At 35.4% G+C, this 13,236-nt stretch overlaps 1 protein-coding gene across 1 annotated transcript in view; it reads left to right on the top strand.

Annotated features, from left to right (window-relative positions):
- Positions 1-13,236, top strand: part of AK5 (adenylate kinase 5) — a gene marked incomplete at its 3' end in the record, with an annotated part of 81,002 nt that overhangs the window by 26,155 nt on the left and 41,611 nt on the right. The window contains exon 6 of the mRNA XM_082286856.1: positions 12,102-12,192. Coding sequence (XP_082142982.1) covers positions 12,102-12,192 — 91 coding nt within the window. The remainder of the gene's footprint in view (positions 1-12,101; positions 12,193-13,236) is intronic.

Here is a 13,236-nt window from a genome sequence, read left to right as displayed (position 1 = left end):
TTAGTAGGGTGAGTGTAATAGAGAGTAAGTTAAACAAATCTGAGTATTCTCTCATAGGTTAGGTCAGTACTTGGCAACAGAAACCACGTCAGTTTTCTCGGGAAGATGTCTCTGCTGAAACCCTTAGCTTAACAACCACTCATGTTAGTGGGGACTTCTGAAAGAATTTATTTCATAGCTTCTTGTTAAGACTGCACAACAATTTTTTACAGCCCCAATCTGATAACATACCTTGTAAATATTAATTATTCTTTAGGGTTAAAGGTTACAGTTGCTCTTTTTACATTAAGCAAAGTTCAAACAAAACTGCAAGATTCCCTTTTTCCCCATGAATTGTACAAGCAACTTTCTGATTTTAAAAAAAAAAGTGCCTTGGAAAAAGATTTACTGGAAGATAACTGATATTTGACATATGAAACAAGGTCTAAATCTAACCTTTTTGAGAGAACATAATTTGGCTTGAGGATGCAAAAGGACAAATAAAAAAGTCTTAAGCAGGAATACAAGCTTGTGAGGACTTCTTCACTGGAGTAGGGATGAGAATAAGCATGTAGAGAGTGTCTCACCAAACTCCAATGACTATTTCTGTATTTACAGAAGTTGTGCTGGTCTGAGAGGAGGGCATGTAGGGAACCTACTATAAATGAAACACAGGCGAGTACCAAGGCTCTCATTACACAGGGCAGGAGAGTGTTGAGCTCAATTAGCTGCTGTGCAACAGCAAGTGCTTGCAGAGCCAGCAGCTAAACGGGCTCTCTGCAGGCTCTTGACTCCCACACCGGAGGGAGGAGGAGGGCAGCAACATGCTAAGATCTGCTGAAGGGCTTTTGAAGGAAATGGGGGCTATTCTGTTCAGTGTAGAAAGGTCTACAAGATCTTTTGTTTTATGAAGTATTTGCATTTAGTCAGTTCCCCATCTCCCTTGGCATAATTTTAATAGGGAGTAAGCTTTACAAATAATTAGGATCTGCCTCCAAATTATTTTTCTTCCTTTTTAGTAGAGACTACTCTCAGAACTAATAGAATCAAATAAGAGATTACAGTTTTCTGGGAGTTTGGACACTGACTTCCAAAAGTTTCTGGGAGCTAGAACACTATAGTACAAACTAAAGGAAATTTTATTTCCTTTGTAGCAATAATGGCTGTATGAAATGTAGTCATTGTTTGAACTAAAGTTTTTGAAAACTAATTTTAAGAACTAGCATACCTGAATTGTCTTGAAAATTCTGCAAATCTTGGTTTTGGTTCTATAAATTATCACAAGTCCACTTTTAGATGGAATGAGTATTGGTACTTCCTGCTTAATATTTATGATGCTTATTGGAGAAGATGGTGACTCTTAGACTGAAAAAAATTATTTACCTTTGATATAATACTCTGTAAGAATTGCAAGATCTAATAAGATTTATGATATGCAAAAGGAGATAATTTGAATTGTATTAATGATTACTAATTAAGATATTTTCCATGGGACCCCATTTAAACATTTTTTTGTTGAAACATATTTTTGCTGTCAGATGATCCAAGTAATTTTATTTGAAATTAAAGCAAAAAAATTATAGAAAGAGAAAGGAACATTTAAAATATTTAGTTGTCTATCTCACTACAGCTTAAACCAGGTAGGAGAGTAGGATCAGAAAATCCCCCCCCAATCCCTTTCACATTCAAAAAAAATTGGGATGTATTCACACTGTCTTTTCTTCCACTTTAAGTAGTTTCACTGCAAAAGTAAACAAATCTTCAATTTCTGTAATGTATTCTATTTCATTAGAACTGTAAACAGAAAAAAAGAGCAGTAGAAGATATCTTTAAGCCTTCATAAATGATCAAAACTAAACATCAAAAAACTTAATAACAAACTTGTTCTACCCCTACAAATTGCTTTTAGCACTTCTTACATTTGCTGAATGTATTAAAACTGAAGACTAAGTTCCTGTTTTCCAAGGTCTGTAAGTGCCAGGGTCCAGAGCCTATGCATTCACGCTGGATCACATGAATGGTTTTAATAATTTTTTTAGCAGTGGTAAAATTTTAATAATAAAGGCAAACATAAATCAAACATTTGTTATCTTAAGGTAAATAAAAAACAACATGTGGTTGCTAAATTTTCTAAATAGCTATTATTTCTAGTCATTACTACAATACTGGGGAAGGTTGACAGAGAGAGGCAGACCTTCCGTGTACTTTTAGCTGGTTTATATTACAAAAACAAACACCTTGAATGCACTTAATTTTGTAATTTGTTGCCCATGTTTTGCCAGGATCCCAGTAGAAATTAATATCACTATACAGCTGTAAGATTGAGCTTATTCTGCTAAAGTAATCAAGGGTTGAAACAGTCAGAACTACCCATTCTAGCACTAGGCAGCAAATGGAAAGGTGGACGCTTCACAGATATTTCTTTGACTACTCTTTTACCAGGTGACATTGAAAACAACCAAACAACCACAGTATGAGGAACACCATGATGTATCTCATCCAAGACAAAAACAGAGCAATGGTGAAGGAGCTGCAGTGATGGAGAGCAGTAGCCAAAACTATTTTAATACAGAGAAACCCCCAATTATAAAATAATTACTGTTAAGTGAATGTAAAGTGGTGGATTCTGGTTTAGAATATCAAAAGCTCTAATTTTCTGCGTCAATTGAAGGAAAGGTCAGTTATAGCAGTTTTTATAGATAAAATTTATGACTACTCCATATAGGTTGCTTAGCTTGCTTTTGCAATAAATAATTTATACTTTAACAATGTATTAGTACTATGGTATTAGACCCCAAGTGTTAGAGTTTCGGGTATTCTGTAAAGCACTTAGCTCAAACAAACAACCCAAGGGAAAGTTATGAAATTCTAATAAAGGAAAGATTCCAGAGGCTTCATTTTGATCTTTCTTGGGTCTTTTTTTTCATTTTTCTCCTGCAACACACATTATTGTCGGATTACATGCCTTTCTTTTCCACATCCCTATACCTTCTCAGACTTCATTTCCATAGTGAAGGTGAGTTTTCTGATTTGTACTTTCCATTTTTCTGATCAATATATTGGCCATTGTCTGTGCCAAGACATCCACTGGACATTAATTATGCTTTTTAAAATAAATTAATTCTATTATTTAGGGCTTCCCTAAAATTATATTTCATTTATTAGCCTCTGGGAAGAAATATTGTCAAAAGCTTTAAAAAAGTTAAATAAATTATGTCAATCAGTTCCACTTCATCCACATTTTTTATGATATTTAAAAAATGCTTTCAGCCTACATAATCATGTGGGATTTTGTCCTACATTTATTTCCAAAAAATACATGCTAGATGCAAGAATGTCATATTCCGTGATGACTAAAGCAATAGTTTCTGTCAGTATCTCCTTAGCTTGCCAGCTTTCATTTATAAATCAAGTAGTCTCCTTTTTGCTCTAAAACAACATGCTCCAATAATTTAGATGTCAAAACAGAACTTTCTGGTACAGAAATTAAAATAGAAGTGGCTCACTTCTTGCTGCAGGAAACAAACTCATGTTCTTCCTGCAGCAGCAGAATTGGAAGTTGGCTTTATGAGCCCATCCTGGACCCAGACTGACATCTGCTGAATATTATCCTCCTTGATACAAGTCCTACTTCTAGAGAGAAATAATTTATTTCATGAAAATTTAGTACTTTTCAGCTGAAAATGACCAAGGGAGGGCTTATTATCAAGGATTCCAAAACCATTTACAATGTTTGTTCATATAGAGACCACCAGTGGAAATGCTGCTTATCCTGGGTTCAGAATTTAGTTAAATACACAGGAACCGTGTAGCTGGGAATTAAAATTTATGTTTGTCTTCTGAGGAAAATAGAAAAGCCAAAAATTTTCAAATGTTCCTTTTCTTACAGTGTGAAATTCCATTTTGAAAATCTACAACTATTGGAGATTAAATTATTTGTGTTGCTAAGGTCATAGATGACTAAAAATGTCACATTATTTCTTGAATTAAATGCAGATTTTGCATATGGAACACCCACATCCTCTGGTGTTTAAGCCTATGGTTTACCCTATGCTTGTTCTTGCAGCTGAGTCATTAGTCCTCGTGCTTGAATAACTGGCTAAATTTGCAGCTGAAATTAACTCAGGACTCTTTTTGTTAGCTTTCAGATGGCAACATTCTTCCTTAGAAAATTGTGATGATACATAGGCAAAAATTATATTTTTCATAATAATTGTTATGAAATCCACTAACAGTAAAAGACTAGACAACAATATTTTAGTATTTTGCATTCAGAATCTCTTCCACAAAAGCCAACAGGAGAAATGCTATTGATCTTGAAAGGGAAATATTTGGCTATATTTGGCAGCAGCATCCGTGTTTTTCTTTGAAATAAATTGCAAGCTGTCAATAGAAGAAAATAGTATTTATAGGAAGAAATGTCTTTTATTTCTGAGTTTTTCTAATTTTGTTGTTGTTGTTGTTTTCTTATCTGAATTACAGTTGTTGCTTGTTGGGCCTTTTGGGGAAGCCAGTGTCTCCGTATATTTATTCAGGGTGCCTGTCTTTGATTTGTACATGCTGTGGGAGCTGATGTTAGAAAATTACTTGATTTTGTTTAAAACGAAAGGAAGAGTGACACAGGAGCTCTGCAGGCAGGGGAAAACATATTTTTTAAATCTTTAATCAGGAAAAGTCTCTCTACACACAAAAGTACTGGTTATTGTAATGTAGTTATAGGACTCATTCTGCCTGAGAAGTGTTGTTGCACTCAGTATTAAACAAAAAAAGGGTAATGAGGAAAGAATTTATTTGAACATATTGGTGGTCAGAGCTGTTTCACTGAACTAGGTGCTCTGGGAATGTGAACATTCCAGTACTCACCTCAGAGGGTACAGGAAGAAATCAGGGAATTGTGCTATAGAAACTGATCCTTAACTGGTTTGCTCCCAAAGAGTTCAATCTGAAGAACAAGGACACATCCAAGCCTCACAGAAGTCCGCATAGATAAAGGTGGAAGAAAAACTACTGGAAGACAAGCATTGTTATTGTGGAAAGAAAAACCAAAGGCATTTGGGGAAGAGCTGGGTAATTCTAGATCTTTCTGTAATGTCACTGAGCTGTAGAAAGCAAAGTGACAATTACAGCTGTTACTGACTGAGCTTCATGCCACTTGTTTGTACCTCTCTGCCCTTTGCCTACGTTTCAAAATACTGAATTTTACATTAATGCTTCATTATTGCACCATCACTGAGCTCTGGTAAATAAGAAAAGATTTTGCAAGCTAAAGCACAGAGGGCTGTTAAAGCTGTGTGAGGATTTGGACAGCTTCAAGTCATATCTGACTCTCTGTAATCAGTAATGTCTTTCCCCTTCCTTTGGGGTTAGGCACATTAAAGTAAAAAATCAAACAATTTATTCTAGACCCAGTGGAGGTAGAGAGTAAGACGATTTCTCCCTCTGGCTGAATGTTTTCCTGGGTTCTACAGGAAGAGAGTAAAAAATAATTCATGGAGCATCTCCTAACTCAGACCATAATTAAGTTTTCCATTCAAGCTCTTCAGAAGTGATCTGTCTGGATGCTCAACACCACTGTTCTGTTTCTCTGTAATACCATTTGACTCTTTAAAAGCAATTTCCTTTAAAAAGTAAACACATAATGAAGATTACTCCAACAGTGGAATGTATATTTTTTAAAATAATGAAAAGTAAGTGTTTGTGCTTCCAAGGTAGAAAAGATCTCTATACGTGCATATACTAAAGCATTTCTTTCATTTCAATTAATCTTCAAAAATAATTAATATAGTTGACTTTGCTATAGAAGCTGCTGAACAGATTAATACATGTCAGGGTGCAAGTTTTCAATGATTTGCAAAGTGAATAGGCACAGAGAGTTTATATGCAGAGATGCTGGCTGTATTTATAGCTTGAAAAGTTCCTGCTATAAGTAAATTATCTGACAAGTCAGATAACCCAGAACAAACACATGCAAATCATGTCCTTTTAAATGCTATGTAAAATAATGCATATGCTGCCTAATTTGGTTCTGATTCCTGATGAAAATTTCCAAGATAAATAGAATATTTATGGTAGGGGTCATAGTAGTATAGAGAAATGGCTGAAACATTTTGAATTGTTTATTACTAAGTGTGTTAAACTGACTTCAGGTTTAAAAAGTTAGAGATACAAAAATGGTGGAGGATAATGCCTACTGGAAGCTCAGAGTCCCTCTAAGGAATGGAGAACATGATGCAAAAATGATTTTATTAATAAAAGAGCAATATATTTGCTTTCCATATAATAGTTACCAGCCTTCCAGATGAATATCCTTATCGGGAAAAAAAATTAACCAACCAGTGCTCTTTAATATCTGCACAGGCAGAAAGGCTTTGCATCTTAGTGTTATGAAAAATATGTATGTTCCAAACCCACTCTGTGGCACCATCAGCTTCCCTATTAAACAAGCAATTGCTTTATCCTCTCAAGTCCATTAATTTTCTGTTACCATGCCACCAAATTATGGATTTCTCCCCTCACCCCCAATCAAATCCAACTCTCCTTCAGTTTGTCTGCTTTCTGCTCTACAAGGGCCTATAATTGCATGGTGTCTTTCCCATCATCTCTTGCCACCACACTGCCCGAGGCGCTCATTATTATCAGCTGAAAACTGATGTAAGTCAGGGTGCTGCTGAAAGGATCACAGCATAAAGACAGAAGTTCTCCCTCTGTCTGCCTATCAAAAGCTGTTACTCCACATAAATGTACAAAGACAAGCTATTACTTCTACTACTGTTAATTGTTTCTTCAGGTGAGAGTTACCATTTCCTTGCTGCTGCTCTGTTCAATATTCCAAGTATGAAAGCTGGTTTAGCAGTTTTACTGTGAAGGGAGGGAAACTGGCAGAGCATCTCCACACTTGTGTGCCATGGCATTAAGTTCTTCAGTTTAGCTTGAAATAAGAGAAAATTGCTTTAAGAAGAAAAAATCCCCAAGCCTGTCCTTTGTAGTAATTCCATTGTTCATGCACTGCCAAATTAATAGAAAAGGGTCTGTGAACAGAAAAATAGAAACAATGGAAAATGTCTGGGTGCATCAGTGTGCACATTCATATTTTCACATTTTGTGGTATAAGGCAGTTAAATTAACTGATAGTTTCTGTTATAACCATGTCTTCTTTGAGGGTCATTTCAGTACCATTAATGTTACTCGAAGATGTTATTTGAATTTGATGGAATAATTTTTTTTTTTCTTACCATACAAGAACCTGTGTATGCACCTAATGTGTTCAAAAATCACATAATTAGTGGCTTTGAATTGCACCTATTTTGAGTAAATGAGTTTGGGATACAGAAAAGCTACCAGCAGCTGCTGCAGAACTGTCAGCTCCACTCAGGGCTGGAGAACATTCACCCTCACGCTTGTTTACAAGTAGCACTCACAGCAAGAGATCCTTAGATACAAGGGGAACTTGAGAAACTAACGATAGAGTAGGAGGACTCTGCAATTATTTATGAATCCTCTTTGGAACTCCTGTGGTAAAAAAAATAAGGTGGTAAGAGGTTTATTTTAGATAACTCAGAATATTAGGATATTAATAATGGTGTTAATATCCCCAGTTCAGTTTTTTTCTAAATTTCTGATACTAATTTTTGACCTCTACTAATTGTATAATATTTGAAAAATCATTGATGACCTGTAGCATAATTTCAGTTGTAGCTTTTCTTCTGTATGTGGTAAAAATATAATATAAAAATTAATCTGAGATTTCAGAGTATTTGATGTAAAAGAATGAAAATATTAGAAATAGAGAACAAGTTAAAGAGAAATATCTCTCCCCTATGTCTTCATCCTACCATTTTGTGGTGTTTTGAATGTTGTTTTGGTTTTGTTTAAGTGTATCATTAAAAATACTTTGTAATAAGGAGATGTTCCCTGAACTCCCAGTCTGCACATTCCAGCTTCATTTCAGTGCCTCTGCTTATTGGTTTTCCCATACAAGGCTTCCAACTAATTTTTCTCACCCCCCATCCCAATGGTTATTATCCTACCTTATATATTTTTCCTCATATATTTCTTTGCTGCTTTCCCATGTTGCTGGGGTTTTTCTTTTGATTTTTCCGCTTTCTCCAGAAGTAACTGCACAAGTCAGTTGTAATTATTAAGAGAAGCAAACTAGGGATGGAACAACAATAATGAAGAGATTTTTGTGTGGGTGTCCAAAAATGGTAAAGCAGTACCTATACCTCAAGTCTCACTTCACCTTTTAGTATTACCAAGGGTAAAACAGAACTAGTTCTTATTTGTTTTCCATCCTTCGGGAGCAAATCCCTGCCTAAATCAGTATGCATAATAACAGTGTGTTCTTGTTACATTTGTAGCTGCTGCCTCCTGAAAATTATTGTAACTTGCTCAATCTTATGAATCTCTTCATTTTACTAGAATTGTCGACTTTTCAACCAAAAATACCAACACTTAAGGGACAGTGGTGCAATCTGCCTTCTAAACTAGGTATCTCTTTTAAAAGCATGGGAAAACCATGATATAAGAAACCATGTTCTCTTTTCCATGGATAAACCTCTTTTTTTATTTTAAGAAGAAATTGTTCCTCACTGCAGGTGATAATATATGGGTAATTTGTCTACTTCCTAAACAATGATTGTGTTTCACTTCCGTGGATCTGGTTAATGGATTACAAAGCTGAAGTGACAGCTCTGGCTATGTAGAGCAGACTTCCCTGAATTAATTCCTATTTGAATTTTAAAAATATTTTTCTTTTTAGGAATAATCTAAAATTTTCAAATAAAAAATTTTCAATAAAAAAATTTTCAAACCACTGCAAATAGTGATAAATTAAGCAGTAAAGACAGTGATGTCAGAATAAATTTTGCTACTTGCTTCCATTCTGAATTTGTCTCACATGCAAGAGCTTCTTCATCCTTGCAACTCACAATTTTGTCTTCTGGATAAAATAACTTCTAAAATTTCTCTTTCCCATGGAAAGGTACAGGAAACAGATCATTCTCATAGCCTGTCTGGAAGTCCCTTCAGTTTATCAGCTATGGATACTGGCACTGCATTGACCATCCAGGAGCTTTCACCCCTGTGCCAAACACCACAGTGTTATGTTATGTTTAATTTGGACATGGCTTATTTTCTTTCCACTGACATCCATCATGTTCTAAAATAGAGGACGTTTTCATCTACTGTTGTAAATGTTATTTAACTGTAAATTTGTTTGGGGTTTTTACATGCTTTCTTCATTTCTAACTGTATTTCAAGCTGCACAAATAAGAATTCCCTGCAAATCTGCTGCACTCAGATTTCCTTCTAGCTTTCCTGTACTCAAGTCTGAAAGGCTAGCGTGATCTCCCCCTATTTTGGGAATGTTTTAGATAAACCACCTGCAAAAACCAGCAGTTTCATTGGAGGTGAATCAGGTCATAGGGGACAGCACGAGGCTGAATGACACCCTCACCCACAATTCTAGTTAACTGCAGTTTCCTTGATGTTTGTCCCCTGACTGTTGTGAGGAAAAATCTCTGCACCTTTTTCTTTAACTCAATACATGGTATTACCAAACCTTCATTTATCATCATGGACCAGTTAGATTTGCAATTTTCAATAACTCAGACAATTTTTCTGTGAAGCTCCTTCTGTTGGCTGGGATTTATTGGGCGCTTATTTAGAAACACTAATAATTTTCTGTCTGCGAGCAGCAACAACCACCTGCATTCCCTAGGGCAATTATTTACAGTGCAGAAGATCAAGAAAATATTTTTCATCATTTTTATATAACACTGTGCCAGCAACAAATTCTGTGATTCAACAACACTCATGTGAAAATGAGATAAACTTTCACGAAAATTCATCATTAAGCCAGTCATCATTTACTTTTAAAAGTAATAAAACCAACCATAGCCCCAAAACATGCTTTAAGAAGGTTTGTGAAACCTTTCAGAGATTTTGATTGGCTTCTTAAAGAAATGTGATGCTCTTGTCTGCTGAGGTCCTCCCTAATCTTGTCCTGCCCCAACAAAACAGACAGCATAGAACAAAAACACCATTAATGCCACACGGAGGGAAATGCCATAGAGTAAGGTCAGACCTCAAACCCCTTTGGCCACACAGGGAAGAAACATTTTGCTTTTTCCTGCATCACTGGTAAAGACTGTATCAATGCAGGCAACAATAGAGTTAATATTTAAAATTACACTTCTATAAAACATAGGCCTTGACTATAATTAAACTTAAATAAAGATACCCCAACATGACTTAGTTGCAAAGAGCTATGTATTGAAGCAAGTAAGGATTTGTTTTCAGCAACCTGTGGATTTAGACAGGTTCTGCTAAAAATACAAGGTTTACTGGTGTTTGTTCTGTGTGGCCAGGGTTGTTTGAGTACCATTTATCTTTTATACAAGCTTCCAATAATTATCAAAGGATTTAATTTTAAAATATTTAACAATTCAGTGAAGTACAGAACTCACAAGGTTACTTAGTTTCTTTCAAAAATAATTTCTCCATGGAAGCTACCTTGCCTTCCTGTGGCTCAGGGTATTACAATTCTTATTTTGTGACGGGAAAACTGAGTCTATGTGCAAGCTTCAAATAATTGGTTTTTTTGGGGTGACAATATAAGCTTTCATTACAAAGCCAGACTTTTCAGAATGCTGAAGCACAGCTGGTGTTCTTTGAATAGGAAAGTTGGTATTTCAAATTCCTGGAACCTTCAGAACATTTTGAGATTGATCATGTGGTTTTTTTCATGGTGAACTGGATTATTCAGAGGAATGCTGCTAATAAGAAAGCAAGCCTGTCATCTCACCAAGTGTGGTATGACCTACACAATAATGATCAGACACAACCTGGTTACAATTTACTGGGTTTTATGCATACACATACACACAAAGATGATATATGTCTATGTTAGGAGGACTCTTTTCCTATCAACAAGGACATTCCAAAGCTGCTCTTTGTGTATCGATAATAAATTCGATAATAAAAATCGATAATAAACAGTAGCCCAACAGCTTTATTTAAGACCTGTTCTTCCACAAGCCTTGGTTTTGATGGAAGTTAAAACGTAATCCCTCTAATACGTAAACAAATTTCTGCTTTAGAAATTTTTTTAAACTGCTTTGAGTTATGACAAACACTAAATGGCAAAAAAATTTCTTGAGATTAGATAAAGGTCTGCCCACACAGATGGTGACTGCTGCAGGATGAACTTCTAAGTGGCCCTCAGGCTCAGACCCTCAAACTCCATTTCAAGAGCCAGTCAGAAAACTCCATGTATTGATATTTATAGTAGTCTCATCTATCTGAAAAAGTGATCATCTAAATAAATAAAGCTTGATAAATACAATAAGGAAAATCACAAACCCACTGTGAAGCATGTCAGTGTAGCAGGACTTCCCCCCTGCCACAGTCACCTGGCCGTAGAAAGAAACCTGTCAGGCAGAGCCTGGAAAAAACTTGGGAAAATCAGTATCAGAATTCAGGCAAAAGATAGAATAAATTAAAAAGAAGGTTAAAATCATAAGAAATTAATTATTTGCCATTTTAAATCAGCTTTTCTTTCCTGATTTAATTAATCACTAAGTCATTACACTTTCTGATACTAAGTGAGAGGAAAGCTTTCTTTTCTATGAATGGGGGATTTTCAAAATTACTTATTCTTTCCTAAGAGTTTTGCTCAACTACTTGAAGAAATTGTACATGTCACAAAAATTTGTTTCAGACAATTCAGAAGTTGCTGAAAGTTTTTCACTTGCAAATTAAAAAAGTTAATTATGCTAATCACCAAAAAGAAGTGACAGTAAAGTAATCCCATTTCTGGTGTCTCTGCTGACATTTTTTTCAACCATCCAATGACTGAAGAAGTAATGTGCATTACTAGTTTTATCTTCTGCTTTGAAACTTCATTCTCTGAGAACAAGTCAATTTTAAAAATAGGCAAAATGATTTACAAAATTAAAGTCAAAATTTAAATGATTCATACCTAAAACAATGGACAGCACACATTAAAATAGAAAGGTTCCTATCAGGAAGGCTTGGGATGAGAAGTCACAGTACATGTTGATGTTCAGCCAAGTAGTAAGCACCATCTGATTGCCAACTTTTCCTTTTTCTTTTTCTTTTAGTTTGATGCAGACAGAGATGAAGAAGAAGTGTTCTCTGACATAAGTTCAGCAGTTGACAATAAACTATTTGCAAACAAAGAGACTGCAGCAGGTGAGTTGATGTAAGATTTCAAGAACCATATTTATTATACTGCACTTGACATTGGTGGGATGCCTTTTTCATATTCTTCAAGACTGGATGTAGGTACTATAGCAGAGTCTTGACCAACCTCAAACATTTGCACAATCAAGGACAAAAAAAATCTCTTTATATTTGGAAACTTCATATAGCCCATCCAACAACTTTTTTATCTACAAGTTAATCTTAAAATACTATGGAAGTCCACTAAGCTATAGTATTAATACAAAAATCATGTAAGTTTTCAATTACAGTTGTCGGCTGTTTCAGTTCCACCTTGGTGTTCACCAGAAAACCAGTCCTGTGAGATTAATGATCATACTTCCTCCCTAATAATTGGTACTAATTCTGAAATGGTGTGTGAATATAAGTCATGTGTTTGGGGATTTTATTTATTTGTCTGTTTATTATTTGTGCTTACTGAGGCTCGAATGTCTTCAAAGAAAAGCCTTTGAGAGACAAAGGACTGCAAAAGAATTGAAGCTAAAAATCAAAGCACTGAAAATCCATAATATCTGTCAGAAATATCTTGCTTGAGGGCAGCAGAAAAGTGTTCCTTGGTACCTTCACAACTTCTTCCTTTTGTAATGGTTTCCAAATAAACTATGAGAGTTACACAGGTAGATGATGTCATAAATGTCTTCTGAATCAGCATGCAAAAAGAAATTGTTGATAATGTTCTAAATGAGACAAAGATGAAGTACCAAGGTGGGGAGGGGGAGGGCAGTGAATGCAAGGGGGGTTGGGGAGGAGGTTGAGAATTATGAAAAGTTCATCAGCTAAAAACCCCACAGGTTTCTAGTGGTCACCCTTGAGATAAAATGCACACAAAAATAATGACTCTCTTCTTCTGTTAAGTGGCACAGATTTCTTTCCTATTTAGCCTTATTCATAGAGGCAAGAGGTTGATCCCAAACCTAAAATGGCATTTCCACTGTACAACATTGTGTTGATAATTGCATCTGGATTCCCTAATTGATTTAAGAGCTGGACAGGAAAAAGAGGAAAGAAGTGTCA

Source organism: Coloeus monedula, assembly GCF_965178545.1.
Source record: "Coloeus monedula genome assembly, chromosome: 9".
Taxonomy (NCBI): domain Eukaryota; kingdom Metazoa; phylum Chordata; class Aves; order Passeriformes; family Corvidae; genus Coloeus; species Coloeus monedula.
The sequence above is the reverse complement of the archived record's forward strand: the minus strand, read 5'-3'. Positions and strand labels throughout refer to the sequence as shown.